The sequence below is a fragment of the Sceloporus occidentalis genome, unplaced genomic scaffold, assembly GCF_023333645.1.
Source record: "Sceloporus occidentalis isolate IW3139 unplaced genomic scaffold, rSceOcc1.0.p SCAF_6, whole genome shotgun sequence".
NCBI classification, from domain to species: domain Eukaryota; kingdom Metazoa; phylum Chordata; class Lepidosauria; order Squamata; family Phrynosomatidae; genus Sceloporus; species Sceloporus occidentalis.
In genome coordinates this window covers 64,018,810-64,031,093 of record NW_028316986.1, presented here as the reverse complement: position 1 = coordinate 64,031,093, position 12,284 = coordinate 64,018,810, and the positions used below count along the sequence as shown (strand labels likewise).

Sequence of the window (12,284 nt, the reverse complement as noted above, 5' to 3'; positions counted from 1 at the left end):
ACAGATGCTTGCTGCCTGGGCACTGAGGTGTGCAATAAAATCCACATATTACAGTTTTTATCCCACCCCTAACTCAGGAGGAAAGAACAGGAAAAGGCAGTGCGATAAACTCCTAGATTTGTTGCTTTCTTCAAGAATAGACATGTCTAACACATAAGAAGAATTCATCCAAAGTTTGGAAGACAAAAAAACTTTCTAGGGAATAACTTTCCATCAATTCACAGCTTGTCTTCCAGCCAGAGAGAAAGTTTGTGAGAGGTTTTAAGGAGCTCCAGAAACAGAGAGAGAGAGAGAGAATAGAAAACAGCAGAAACATCCACATCCCAAGGCTTTCCTTTCTCCCTTGATTCAGTTCCAACAAAAGCATTCAGTACAGAAGGGCCAGAGAGATTGTGGATAGCAGTTGCTTTCAGTTATTTTCCTATCACAATTGTTCCTCTGGATTTATGGAGTTAGCATTCACAGTTTTGATTATTTGGGAATGAATATTGAGACGGCTGGCGTGCATTCTTCCTCCCCCCTCAGGCTTTTCTCCTTGTAGAAAAAAAAGTCCAGGAGGGAGAGAGCAGCCAGGAAGAGGGCATGCCCCCTCCTCCTCATTTCCCCTCCTGTCTCTTTAGCCAGCTCTGGGAAGGGACCAAGGGGTAAGGGGATGAGTAGAAGCAGGGGTGTGCCTGCTGCTCCTCATCCCCTCACCCTTCAGTCCCTTTAGCCAGCTCTGGGAAGGGACTGAGGGGTGGGCGGGATGAGGAGAAGCACGCATATGCCTGCTTCTCCTTGTCCCATCATCTTTTGGTCCCTTTAACTGACTCTCAGAGCTGGTTAAAGGCAGGGAAGGATGGGGGAAGAGCTCAGTGAGCTCCCTCTGGCCCCTCCCATGTGTTGGACAGCCATCAGAGAGAAGGGGAACATCAAAGGGGGTGGGGCTTATTTTATTCGTGAATTTTTCATATTCACAGGTTCCTGTTCCCCTAACCCCCATGAATCTGGAGGGATGACTGTACAATATATTTCCTCTGCCTAACACAAAGGCTAGAACCAGGAGACAGATCTTAGACTCATTAAAGTCCATCCTATATTATATGGGTGGCCTTTCTTTTGTTGGTAGATTGCAGCTCTCGGCATTCTTAATCACTGGATATGCTGGCAAGGACTGATGTTAGGTGAAATCCGATAACATCCAATCTGTGCTACACTTTGCCCACCCTTGTTCTACTCTTGTAAGCTTTATAGGGAGCCAGACTATTAACCATTACCTGCTTGACTTCTGGTAGCATTTTACCTACATCACAGATGAAGGTGATGGATCTACCAGGCTCCAAATCACCTCGTCCAATCCCCTTCTTGCAGAAAGGGAGGAAACTGTGCATTAATCAAATGGCTTAATGGTATAACAATCATCTCCAGACTCTGGATGTATACCACTTCTTTTATCTGATTTTTACTTAGATCAAGCATTCACAATCTGAGTGCTGCAGGCCACACAGTTTTAATCAACAAGGCATAGAGTTTCATTCAAGATGAAGGAATCATATTGGACACTTATGAGGACAGAGAGGACCAGATCAGTTCATCTTCAATCTTTGGCCAATCTCCTGTGGATAATGATGTCCTTTCTCTGACAACAAACTATCCATCTGTTTTCAGGATCAGATAGCATACAGGATAAAATGAAATTTTGCAAACTGTGTGTAATTCTCTGCCACCAAATACCCTAAAAGCACTAGACCCCATCTGATTTTGGAAGGTAAACAGGGCCAGTTTTGGTTAATAATTAGCTTTGTAGACTGCCAACAAATACCAGATGCTATAGGCTATATTTCAGGGAAAGAAACTGGCAAAACCACTTCTGATGGTTTTACCACAACACACATGCAAATCACTCCTGCCTTCCCAGGCTCACACAGTATGTATATGTATGTATATGTGTATATATATATGTATATATATGTATATGTATATGTATATGTATATATATATATATATATACACCCACTGTTTCCAGGCAAACATTCTCTGAAGATGCCAGCAACAGATGCTGGCAAAACATCAGCAAGAAACTCTTCTAGAACATGGCCATATAACCCGAAAATCCACAAAAACTATGGATGCTGGTCATGAAAGCCTTCGACTCCACCTCTGAGTGTTTCTTGCCTAAGAAAACCTTATAAAATGCATGGGGTTGACTTAAGTTGACTGGTGAGCTGAAGGCACATGTGCATGTACATACAGACACACACATACCTCTATCTTGGTGAAGCAGGAAGAGCACAAATACTCCTGTTCATTCCCAGAGAGAAGGCACGATCTCCTCTAGATCAGTATTTCGTACTTAAATTTTATGTGGTCCATGCTAAGCTCTTTCAAAAGCATTGGACATTTTAGTGTTTAGTTTTCTTTCTTTGAGAAAAGGAGATATCCAGACTTACCATTTAATTCTTATTTAGATGGTGCATTGCTCTCATATACTCCTAATCTAGATGTATCGAAAACACTGTAGCTTGGTGAAAGAGTTCTTGTATTGGAGATCAAAGATTTCAGGTTCTGTCCCTGGTCTCTATGAAGAGTTCTTGGGAAAATGCCAATCTGAAATCCAATCTGTGTACATGGTTCTGTGGTGTATGAACACTATAAGGGCAGCTCACTGTGTTCCAAGTAATATTCCCTGGAAGACATATTGGTCTGCTCAACTGTGCAGTAGCCCCTGTAATGTCTTGGAAGAGAACCCCCTTGAAGGAATCTCTGGGGTAATTATACCACTATTCTAAGTTCATGATTAATACCGATTTTGTAGGGCATACTATAAGAAACTTCAGCCTGCTTTTAACTTCTAAGTTTTCCTAGGATATTTAATCAGGGGGGACACATCCCCTCCCAGGAATGTATTAATCCCAGCCTGAATGATCTGTGTCCTTCAAGGGGAGAAAAATAGTTTCTCCTTACCGAAGGTGGTTACTCATATCACTCACTCCAAAGGCAGGAATATGTCAATCAGTTGCTAAACAGATTCAAAGCAAACTCTTAAACTTCCATTAAAGGAGAACCTCACTCAGTTCCAATGGTGTCTTCTCTGCTGCAGCAGGGTTTTTCTGCGGGTCCCTGCTCCTTTATTCTGCTTACATAGGGCCTGAACAGACAGGTCAAAATAAAGCTGCTTCTGGTCACTTTGGAGGTATGCGGTTTAAATGACACATGCATCTTAAGAGGACAGAAGCTGCACCAAAGCTGCACTCCAGTCTTTAGGACTGGAGCCTGGCTTTGGCGTGGCTTCTGGCCTCTTAGGATGCATGCAGCATTTAAACAGCAAATCTCCAAAATGACCAGAAGCAGCTTTATTTTGGTCTGTCTGTTCAGGCTCATTGCTCCCCTGGCTTGATAACTAAGGGGCTCTACAAATGGGCAGGAAGGGGCAGCGAGACACTGCCTCTTTCTGCCCCAAATGGGTGCCACGGCAAGTGCATGCCACGGCACTGATCCAGCCTCCGTAGAGCACAAAAAGGAGCTGGAAAAAATGGCTCCTTTTTGTGCCCTCAAAGGGGTGCCACAGCCGTGTGGCTTGATGATGCCCCTTTGGAGCAGTGCTGTTTGGGTGCTGTGTCAAAGGAACATCATCATGGCTCATGCTGGCTGAATGGGTGTGTGCCAAGATGGCGTCCAGGCAGTGCGATGAGGGCTTTGAGCATGGGGACGCTCAGCCCTCACTCCGCCCATAGGCCAGCACTTTCCACTGGTCTTTAACGGGCCTAATTTATGATGTTGTCATTCTATGAAAAGGACAGAAGTTCATCAAGTTAAGAACTTCTCGTGCCATTAAGTAGAATGAGGTTGGTATAAAAAGATATGGTAATTGGATTATACTCTTCTTTTCCTAACTTCAGTATCTTTCTGTACAAGAAAGTGATGCATTCATTAAATATTTACATCATTTGAATGTTTAAAGGAAGAATTAGATGGGTGTAATATTGCAACAGTGCTGGAAGGTGTGATAATCCGATAGCCACTATTTCACAAAGTAAAGTTCTTTTCAAATATCATGTAGATAATCATAAACCCATCCTTGCACTCCCAGTTCTAATTTCATGTTTTCTTTTTACATTAGTGGCATTGATTGCAATGGAACTTGCTCTATAACAGTGTGCATAGAATCAAGCTAGATCTCTTCATTCAGAGATCTACTTCCCAGTATGCACTTGCTGGGTGATTTCTTTCTTTATCAATAAGCTTAAATGTTATGTCAGGTGTGATGAAATATCTGAAAGCTATCCTGGGAACTCCCTGTAATGCATTTTGAAGACTGAGATGTAATTACTATAACAAAATGTTCTTTTTTCAACAAAGCTGATTGATGAGGACTAACAGGATGTTCATGTATGTGCTTTTCCTAGGAAAAAGAAATTTATAGATGGCCAATTAAAGAGTCTCTGAAAACCATGCTTGCTTGGGGATGGAGGGTTGAAAGAACAAGGGAAGGAGATACTATGGCTCTTTATAACAGACCACGTCGGATATCACAGACAAGTCAGGTATAGCCTGTTTGCAGCTAGAAGTATTTCCTATGTTTATACTAAGAACAATCATCCCTAATAGCCTCTGATTATTTATACTGATGATAAGTGAAGATATTGAGGATTTGGCACACCTTTTCCATGAGATTTGTTTGCAGCTATACTATAGCATTATACTATAGCTGTACTATATAGTTCTATTTCCATATATTAATTTATATTGTTCTATTTCCATATATTTAAAAAGTGGGGAGAAAAATCAAAGCTGTTTATGTTTGTAATTCTGAATATTTCAAGTAATATAATCCGAATTTTACCTTGCAATGACCATATCTTGTACATGCACTGTTAAACTTCCTATTTTTAATCTGTATGCATGAGGGTTAGAACAAAAAAACTGCATTGTGTGAATTGTAGTTTTTCTTTTCTTTTCTGATTCCAATGAGAGTCCAGTGCATTGGGTTTTAGTGTCATTTGTGTTGCGGCTAGGTTTAGAATATTAGCTACACATATTGTATTTATAGACCTAAGTTTGAATTCCAAGGTTTTTCCATTGGAAGATTTTTTTCCCCAGTTTAAATGGAGTTAATCTATTGACAATCTATTGCTTTTGTTGTTCTTCATCACCCAAAATGGTGCAGAAATTTGCATTACAGTCCCAATACATTACATGTATTGCAGTCTGAACACATTACATCAGGTGGGAGAATAAAAACACCACAATTGTAAAAAATATCAGTAGATTTATTGGATTATTTTTTCTTTGTTTGTACCAAATAATTTATACATGGCAGGTAGCTGAAATTTAGGGTGAAATTGTTTATAATTCTTCAGGTGAAAATGTGGTGGAATGCCTATATTGTTGGTGTAGGTCTTTGTGTACTGTGCAGCAGTGATTTCTGTTGGTGCATGAGGGGTAAACAGATTAGAAGAAACATGACAATTCCTGATAAATTGTCATTAGATTAAATTTAATAATTTGTAGAGCGTTACAAAGGTAGAGTCTGGGAATTCATTGTTAAGTTTATTGTTTTCCTTTTTTAAAAGGTAAGCCCTTTCTTCACGGGGCACAAGATATAAATGTTAAGTGAAATATCTTCATTTTAATAAATCTGTCATTATGACTAACTGAAATCATTAATGTTAGATGCACTAAAACTATTAGCATTTGCATTAAGGACCAGCATATTTTATATTTTGGTTCTAACCTATATGTTTTTGAGTTTACTGTGAATCCTTGTTTTTTGTTGTGTGCCTTCAAGTCATTTCTGACTTATGGCATCCTTAAGGCAAACCTATCCTGGTATTTTCTTGATAAGATTTGTTTAGATGAGGTTTGCCATTGTCTTCCTCTGAGGCTGAGAGCATGTGACTTGCCCAAAGTCATCCAATGGGTTTCCATGGCTGAGCTGGGAAATGAACTTTGGTCTCCAGAGTCGTAGTCCAAGGCTCAAACCACAAGCCATGCTGGTTCTCAATCCTTGTGCATGTCAATTATTCATTTAAGTAAATGGAAATTTGACACAATGTAGTTCAAGGTGTGCAGAAAGTGATATTTTTTATACCAACTTCATTCTTTTGAGTATGTAGTCTGTGTTTAGCTCTCATTAATCTGCAGTATTATGCAGTTTAATAGAAAAACATGTGTAAACTGGATAAATTGTCAATTGCTCATTCTTTTCCTATTGATTCATTAATATACAAGTTATCCTTTGTAAACTACCTTTTAATGTCTGTACCTAATGTATTTGATCATTCATTTTTCTTTTACACATCTGTTAATATTTATTCAGGTTTCTGTAGATACTGTCCATGGCTATAGCCCCCGTGCAATTGACATGAGTAATGTTACTCTCTCCAGAGAACTGCATGTAAGTTGTATCATAGCTAATGTAATGTATTAGCAACAAAGAAGGAAGTGTTTGCTGTTTTTTCCAGTGTATAATATAAATTTTCTCCCTGTGTTCTGGTAGCTATCATTAATAGACAATAACATATTTTAAATTATACAACATATAGATTGAAATATTTTAAACTTTACACTTAATATTTTAATATTTAAAATTTTTACACTTTTAATATAGAAAGTCATTGTCTCATAATTTCACACAGTAGGTTTTTCATTCTTAAAAAAATAGCATATCAAGTCACTGGTTCAAGTATTCTGGCTGCAAAATTTTCTCTTTGTCTTTCCTTGTTGCTACAATATGGAAAAGAACTTACTGCATAAAACCCTTGCCTCATGTAGGAAGAAATGGTAGCCATATATACACAGGGATTTGGTTCATACCTAGTGGTATTTCAACCATTCTTTAGAAATTCTCTATGTTCTCTCTCCACCCCCCCCCCCCACAGTGTTTTTCTAGCGATATCACAGTATTTTGTATTTTTCCACACTCGGTGTTTGTCTAGTGATATCACAGTATTTTGTACTTTTCACACCAGAATCAAAACAGACTTTCCATCCATAGAACTAGGAGAAAGAGATTCCTTTTATTTCTGCAGGCTCTGTGCACTTCTAAAATGGGCCCTGAAAGGCTACTAAACCACCCAAAGCCAATTTTGGGAAGTGCAGAAGGATACAGATGGGAGGGGAGAAGATCCTTTATGTTGGCAGTTGAACATTGGTTTAAGAATCAATGCTTGGATCACTGCTTTCCCCCCGCAGCAGCAACCCATGATGAGATCTGAGCATCTCTCTCTCTCTCTCTCTCTCTCTCTCTCTCTATATATATATATATATATATATATATAATGTTTGATACCATTTCTTAAGTTTAGATTTATAAAATTAATGTACCAAGTTCTGTTGTAAAAAACAAAACAAAATGAATTTCATATTTAATTAAAGTTTATTTTTCTGGAACAACTTTTGCAAAAATATGATAACAGATTTTAAAAATGTAAAAGATGCTCAATGTATCATTAGTCATTCTGACTTTTTCTTTACTATGCCATTTCCTTTCATCAGGCTATGGCTGAGATGATGGCTGAAAACTATCATAACATTTGGGCAAAGAAAAAGAAAATGGAACTTGAGGCAAAAGGTAAATCTTCTGCTAACAGCTTTAAGAATATATGAATTAGCAGTTTTTGTTACCTGCAAATAGCCATTGCTAATATAAAACTGTTCAGATTTAGAGTAAGTTTTTAAGCAGAAAGGCTAGAATATTTTGAGGGAAAATGGCAAAAGATTCAGATACACGTGAGAGAATTTGAATATATTCTAGAAATGAATAACACTGTCTTGGATGAATAAGACTTTTAACAGGGCCTCTTCTCTTTTCACCTTTGGTAAAAGTGCTATATATATTGATGACAGTCTATAAATAAATCTTATATGGTCACTTGATCACACGTAACATTATCGTTTGTGATAACTTAGGAACCAAATGTTTTTTCCTGACTTTCAGTACAGTCCCCCATTCAGAAAAGTACAAAGAAAAGAACTCACAACAAGTCATTTCCCATCATGTGACCTGAGGACCATTCCCACAGTTTCATGCATCAAAACACATTTAGCTTAATGATAATCTATTTTTTTTCTGTTTATGAAAGTACAGTGGGTCCTTCCCTTATGCGGGGGATCCGATCTGGGTCCCCCATGTAAGGGGAAATCCATGTATGCTCACCCCCCATAGGAAACAATGGGGCACGTGCGCACGGAGGTGCACACACCATGGGCAGGTGCACCATTGTTTTATTGTCGCACAGCTTCTGTTTAAGCTGGAAGCCACACATAGTGAGCCCACATATGGTGCAGGCGCACTGTACTCCTTTTTAGAGTTTACCAAGAAATCTGTGTATACAATGTGCCAGAAGAGCCCCTCACGAGCCCTGGAAGAACTAATGGGGCATGTGCATATGCTGATTTCCCCTTACGCAGAGGGATCCGGAACGGATCCCACGTAAAGGGAGGGCCCACTGTAATACTATTGGAGTTGGGGAAAAAAATGGCCAGCTCATTTTCAGTATCATATGTTTAAATTCGGGTGGACAATTGTAGTAGGGTGGAATGCCACATTAGGCCCCCAGGAGAACATTTGGGGGCAAACATATTTTTGAAAAAAAATCACAAAAGAGTTGTGAAGAATTTGACCTCATTAGGGGACAGGGAAAAATTTCACAAATAATTTTCATAAATAATTTATTTGATCTCATTAGAGAAAAGGAAGTCTCTAATATCCAAGCCTCCTAGAGGGCATTTAATTTTCACAAAAAGGCCTGGGGAACTGCATTTAGTCCATGGACTGTATTTTGTCCACCCTTGATTTAAATGGAAGCAGATTGGTTTCTTCAGTCCCACTTTGGGCTTCTGATCCCCTGCTTTATGACTTTAGATTCAATTTATGTTACTTAATTTATGTTACTTAAGATTTTGTAGACTAAATCTAGACATGGGGCGGAACAGACAGGCAGGCAGGGGCACCTAGATGCTGTCCCAAGCCTTGATCGCCCCAGGGCCGTGGTGAACACATGCCGCAGCCCCAAGGGCACTTCAGTCTCATGTGGATCACCTTCAGTGGGAAGAGAAAGTAAAGAAGCTGCATTCAAAGCAGAAACCCTTACAATAGCAACATTTTTGGTTCTTAGCAGAATCTGTTCCTATTTAGACAAGTGTCCTTTGGAAAGATGCTGACTTTCCCTCAGCATCTTTATGGCCTTGACTTCAGCAGACACTGCCGAAGTTAATGGTGTTCCAGAACTAGATCAGCTGGGTTTTCCCCTCAAGATTTCAGCAACAGTAACCAATGAGCACAGACAGGGAGGCAAACCCCTAACCTTTGGATCTAAAATGAGGGAACAGTAGGCTACTGATCTTTGAAAGAGACCAGGAGGTTACATACAAACTCCAAAGGCAATGCCAGAATTTTCATGGTAGTAGAGTGTGAAAGTGTTTTGGTAGTCTGGTCTGCTTAGAGCAAGGGCTATGGAAAGAAACCATTTTAGGGATGAAAATACATGTCCATGTTCTTCTTACTAAAGTATGGGATGATCAGGAGAGTCACTGAAGGGAAAAAAATTAAACCAATTTCACTGTATACCTTGGCAGAAAAAATGTTTCTTAAATGTTTCTGCCAGAGAATTGTGCATGAAACAAAGTCTGTGTACAGTGAACCATCAGAAAGCAATAATGTCGCTATCTTAGGCCCATATAGACAATTTTGGAACATTCTGGATTTTGGAATTCCAGATAAGGTATACAGAACCTGTAGCTTAAATGTATCTTATATGCCAGCACTCGCTCTTACCATTTTGTTATTTTCCTGAATTATGATAGTAGGTGGAGGAAACCATCCATTACTTGTTCCCTATGATACACTGACAGCTAAAGAAAAGGCAAAGGACAGAGAAAAAGCCCAAGATATCCTAAAATTCCTGCAAATTAATGGATATGTGGTCTCCAGGTAAGTAATAATCCAGCATTACAGTGATTTTTCAGGGTCTTGGTAGTGTGTATTAATGGTGGTTCAATGTAAAAGAAACCACTGAAAAACATTTTTCCAACAATACCATGGTGATATTGAATGAATGATACTTTATTACAGTCAAAGACCAGCAAATAATACATTAAAGAACAGTTAAGTAAAAATAATGCATTAATAATAATACATTAATGTTACATTAAAAAGAATGCAATATAATAATGCATAAGTGGAGTAGTATGCACAACTAATTGTGATATTCTGTTTTGTCGCAAAAAATTTAAATAATTGTAGGATTGCTTTCATGATTTTTACCCTTTCTTAAATGCTAGTTCATAGCCAAAGACTAAACAGTCTTTGTTGTTTGAAAGAGGTGGCAGTTTAAAGAAATAACTACAGTTGGCCCTTCTTATAAAAGGATTTTTTATACATGGATTCAAGCATCCACGGTTTCAAAATGTTCAAAAAAAGTATAAATTTCAAATATTAAACCTTGATTTCCCATTTTTTATAAAGGACACTATTTTGCTATGTCATATTTAATGGGACTTGAGTATCCACGGATTTTGTTATCCACAGGAGATCTTTGAACCAAACCCCAGTGTATAACAAGGGTCCACTCTATACTCATTTCTTTTAGAGTAGGTGCAGACAAGTAGGTTTAGCAAAAAGGAGTAGAGGTTAAAACAAATGTTGTCAACTTTAACTCTAATGCATTTTGAAATTTTATTAAACTAAAGATAGGATAGAACACAATATAAACTTCTCAGTTCTGCCCCTCCTAAATGTAAACACAAACCAGAAATCTGTCCATTTCTGTAGTCTGTGAGGCAGTTCATATAAACAGAAAGAGTAGTAAATGCAATATGTGCAACACATTTTTAAACTTTAAGGAATGTTGTTTTAAAGAAAAGAATTTGAAAGTTGTTTCATTGGGCATGTAGATAAGGTTTTTGGTAGCTTTATGTTAATTTCAGTGTGTTAATGAATTCTGCTTTTTGAATTTCTTCTTAGTTCATTGATAGTGTCAGTATTCTTTTATTCCAGAGGCTTAAAGGATCTAGAATTAGACACACCTTCCATTGAGAAACGATTTGCTTACAGTTTTCTTCAGCAGCTTATACGATATGTAAATGAAGCCCATCAGTATATTCTGGAATTTGGTAAGCCATATTAAATGTATTCCATATGATAAATTCTATTTTCACAACATTTTGATATTGCTTACTGTAAATAAATGGCTACTAAGAGGCTGCAGTATGCTCACTCTGAGGCCTGTTACAGACTGCCAAAATAAAGCTGCTTCGGGTCTCTTTGGAGGTATGCTATTTAAATGATGCATGCATCCTAGGAATCTGGAAGCTGCACCAAAAGCTGCACTCTGGTGCTTAGGAATGGAGTGTGGCTTTGGTGCGACCTCCGGACTCTTAGGACCCATGCATCATTTAAATAGCATACCTCCAAAGAGACCCGAAGCAGCTTTATTTTGGCAGTCTGTAACAGGCCTGAGTTTTTGAAGATCACAAATTATTGTTGTGTCTCTTGGAACATTAGCACTTGAATGACTTTATTGGCATGAATTTTAACTCATTACAAAAATAGAAAATTCAAATGTATCCCCTTGTTTGAATCCCCCTTGCTCAAATACAGTTCTTAATGTTAATGAAATCTAAATCCCTTTGATTTGATAAAGCAATTCAATAAGCAACACAGAAGACAGACAAATCCAACAAAATTATTATTATTAATACTTGTTTCCTACTCATACAAGGGGAGATACAGTTGGCCCTCCCTATCCACAGATTTTTTTTATCCATGGATACATGCATTCAGTTTGCAAATATTAAAAAAATATAAATTCAAAAAACTAAACAAACAAACCTTGAATCAACCCCAGCAGATACCAAGGGCCCACTGTAATAGACAAATAAATTCCAGTATTTTTCTAGGAAAATCAAAATGAAACTTCATAGAATCGTAGAGTTGGAAGAGACCACAAGGGTCATGCAGTCCAACCCCGTTCTGCCATGCAGGAACTCTTAATCAGAGCATCTCCGACAGATGGCCATCAAGCCTCTGTTTAAAGACCTCCAGGGAAGGAGACTCCACTACACTCTGAGGGAGTTTGTTCCACTGTTGAACAGCCCTTACTGACAGGAAATTCCTCCTAATGTTGAGGTGGAATCTCTTTTCCTGTAGCTTTCATCCATTGCTCTGGGTCCTGTTCTCTGGAGCAGCAATAAACAAGCTTGTTCCCTCCTCAATATGACATCCCTTCAAATATTTAAACGGGGCTATCATATCACCTCTTAACTTTCTCTTCTCCAGGCTAAACATACCCTGCTCCCTGAGT

At 38.4% G+C, this 12,284-nt stretch overlaps 1 protein-coding gene across 1 annotated transcript in view; it reads left to right on the top strand.

Moving 5' to 3' along the window:
• The window catches only part of RYR2 (ryanodine receptor 2), a 421,553-nt gene that overhangs the window by 299,154 nt on the left and 110,115 nt on the right, over positions 1-12,284 (top strand). Inside the window, exons 57-61 of the mRNA XM_089529854.1 lie at positions 4,386-4,523; positions 6,299-6,376; positions 7,477-7,552; positions 9,787-9,913; positions 10,979-11,094. Of these exons, the coding sequence (XP_089385980.1) occupies positions 4,386-4,523; positions 6,299-6,376; positions 7,477-7,552; positions 9,787-9,913; positions 10,979-11,094 (535 nt within the window). The remainder of the gene's footprint in view (positions 1-4,385; positions 4,524-6,298; positions 6,377-7,476; positions 7,553-9,786; positions 9,914-10,978; positions 11,095-12,284) is intronic.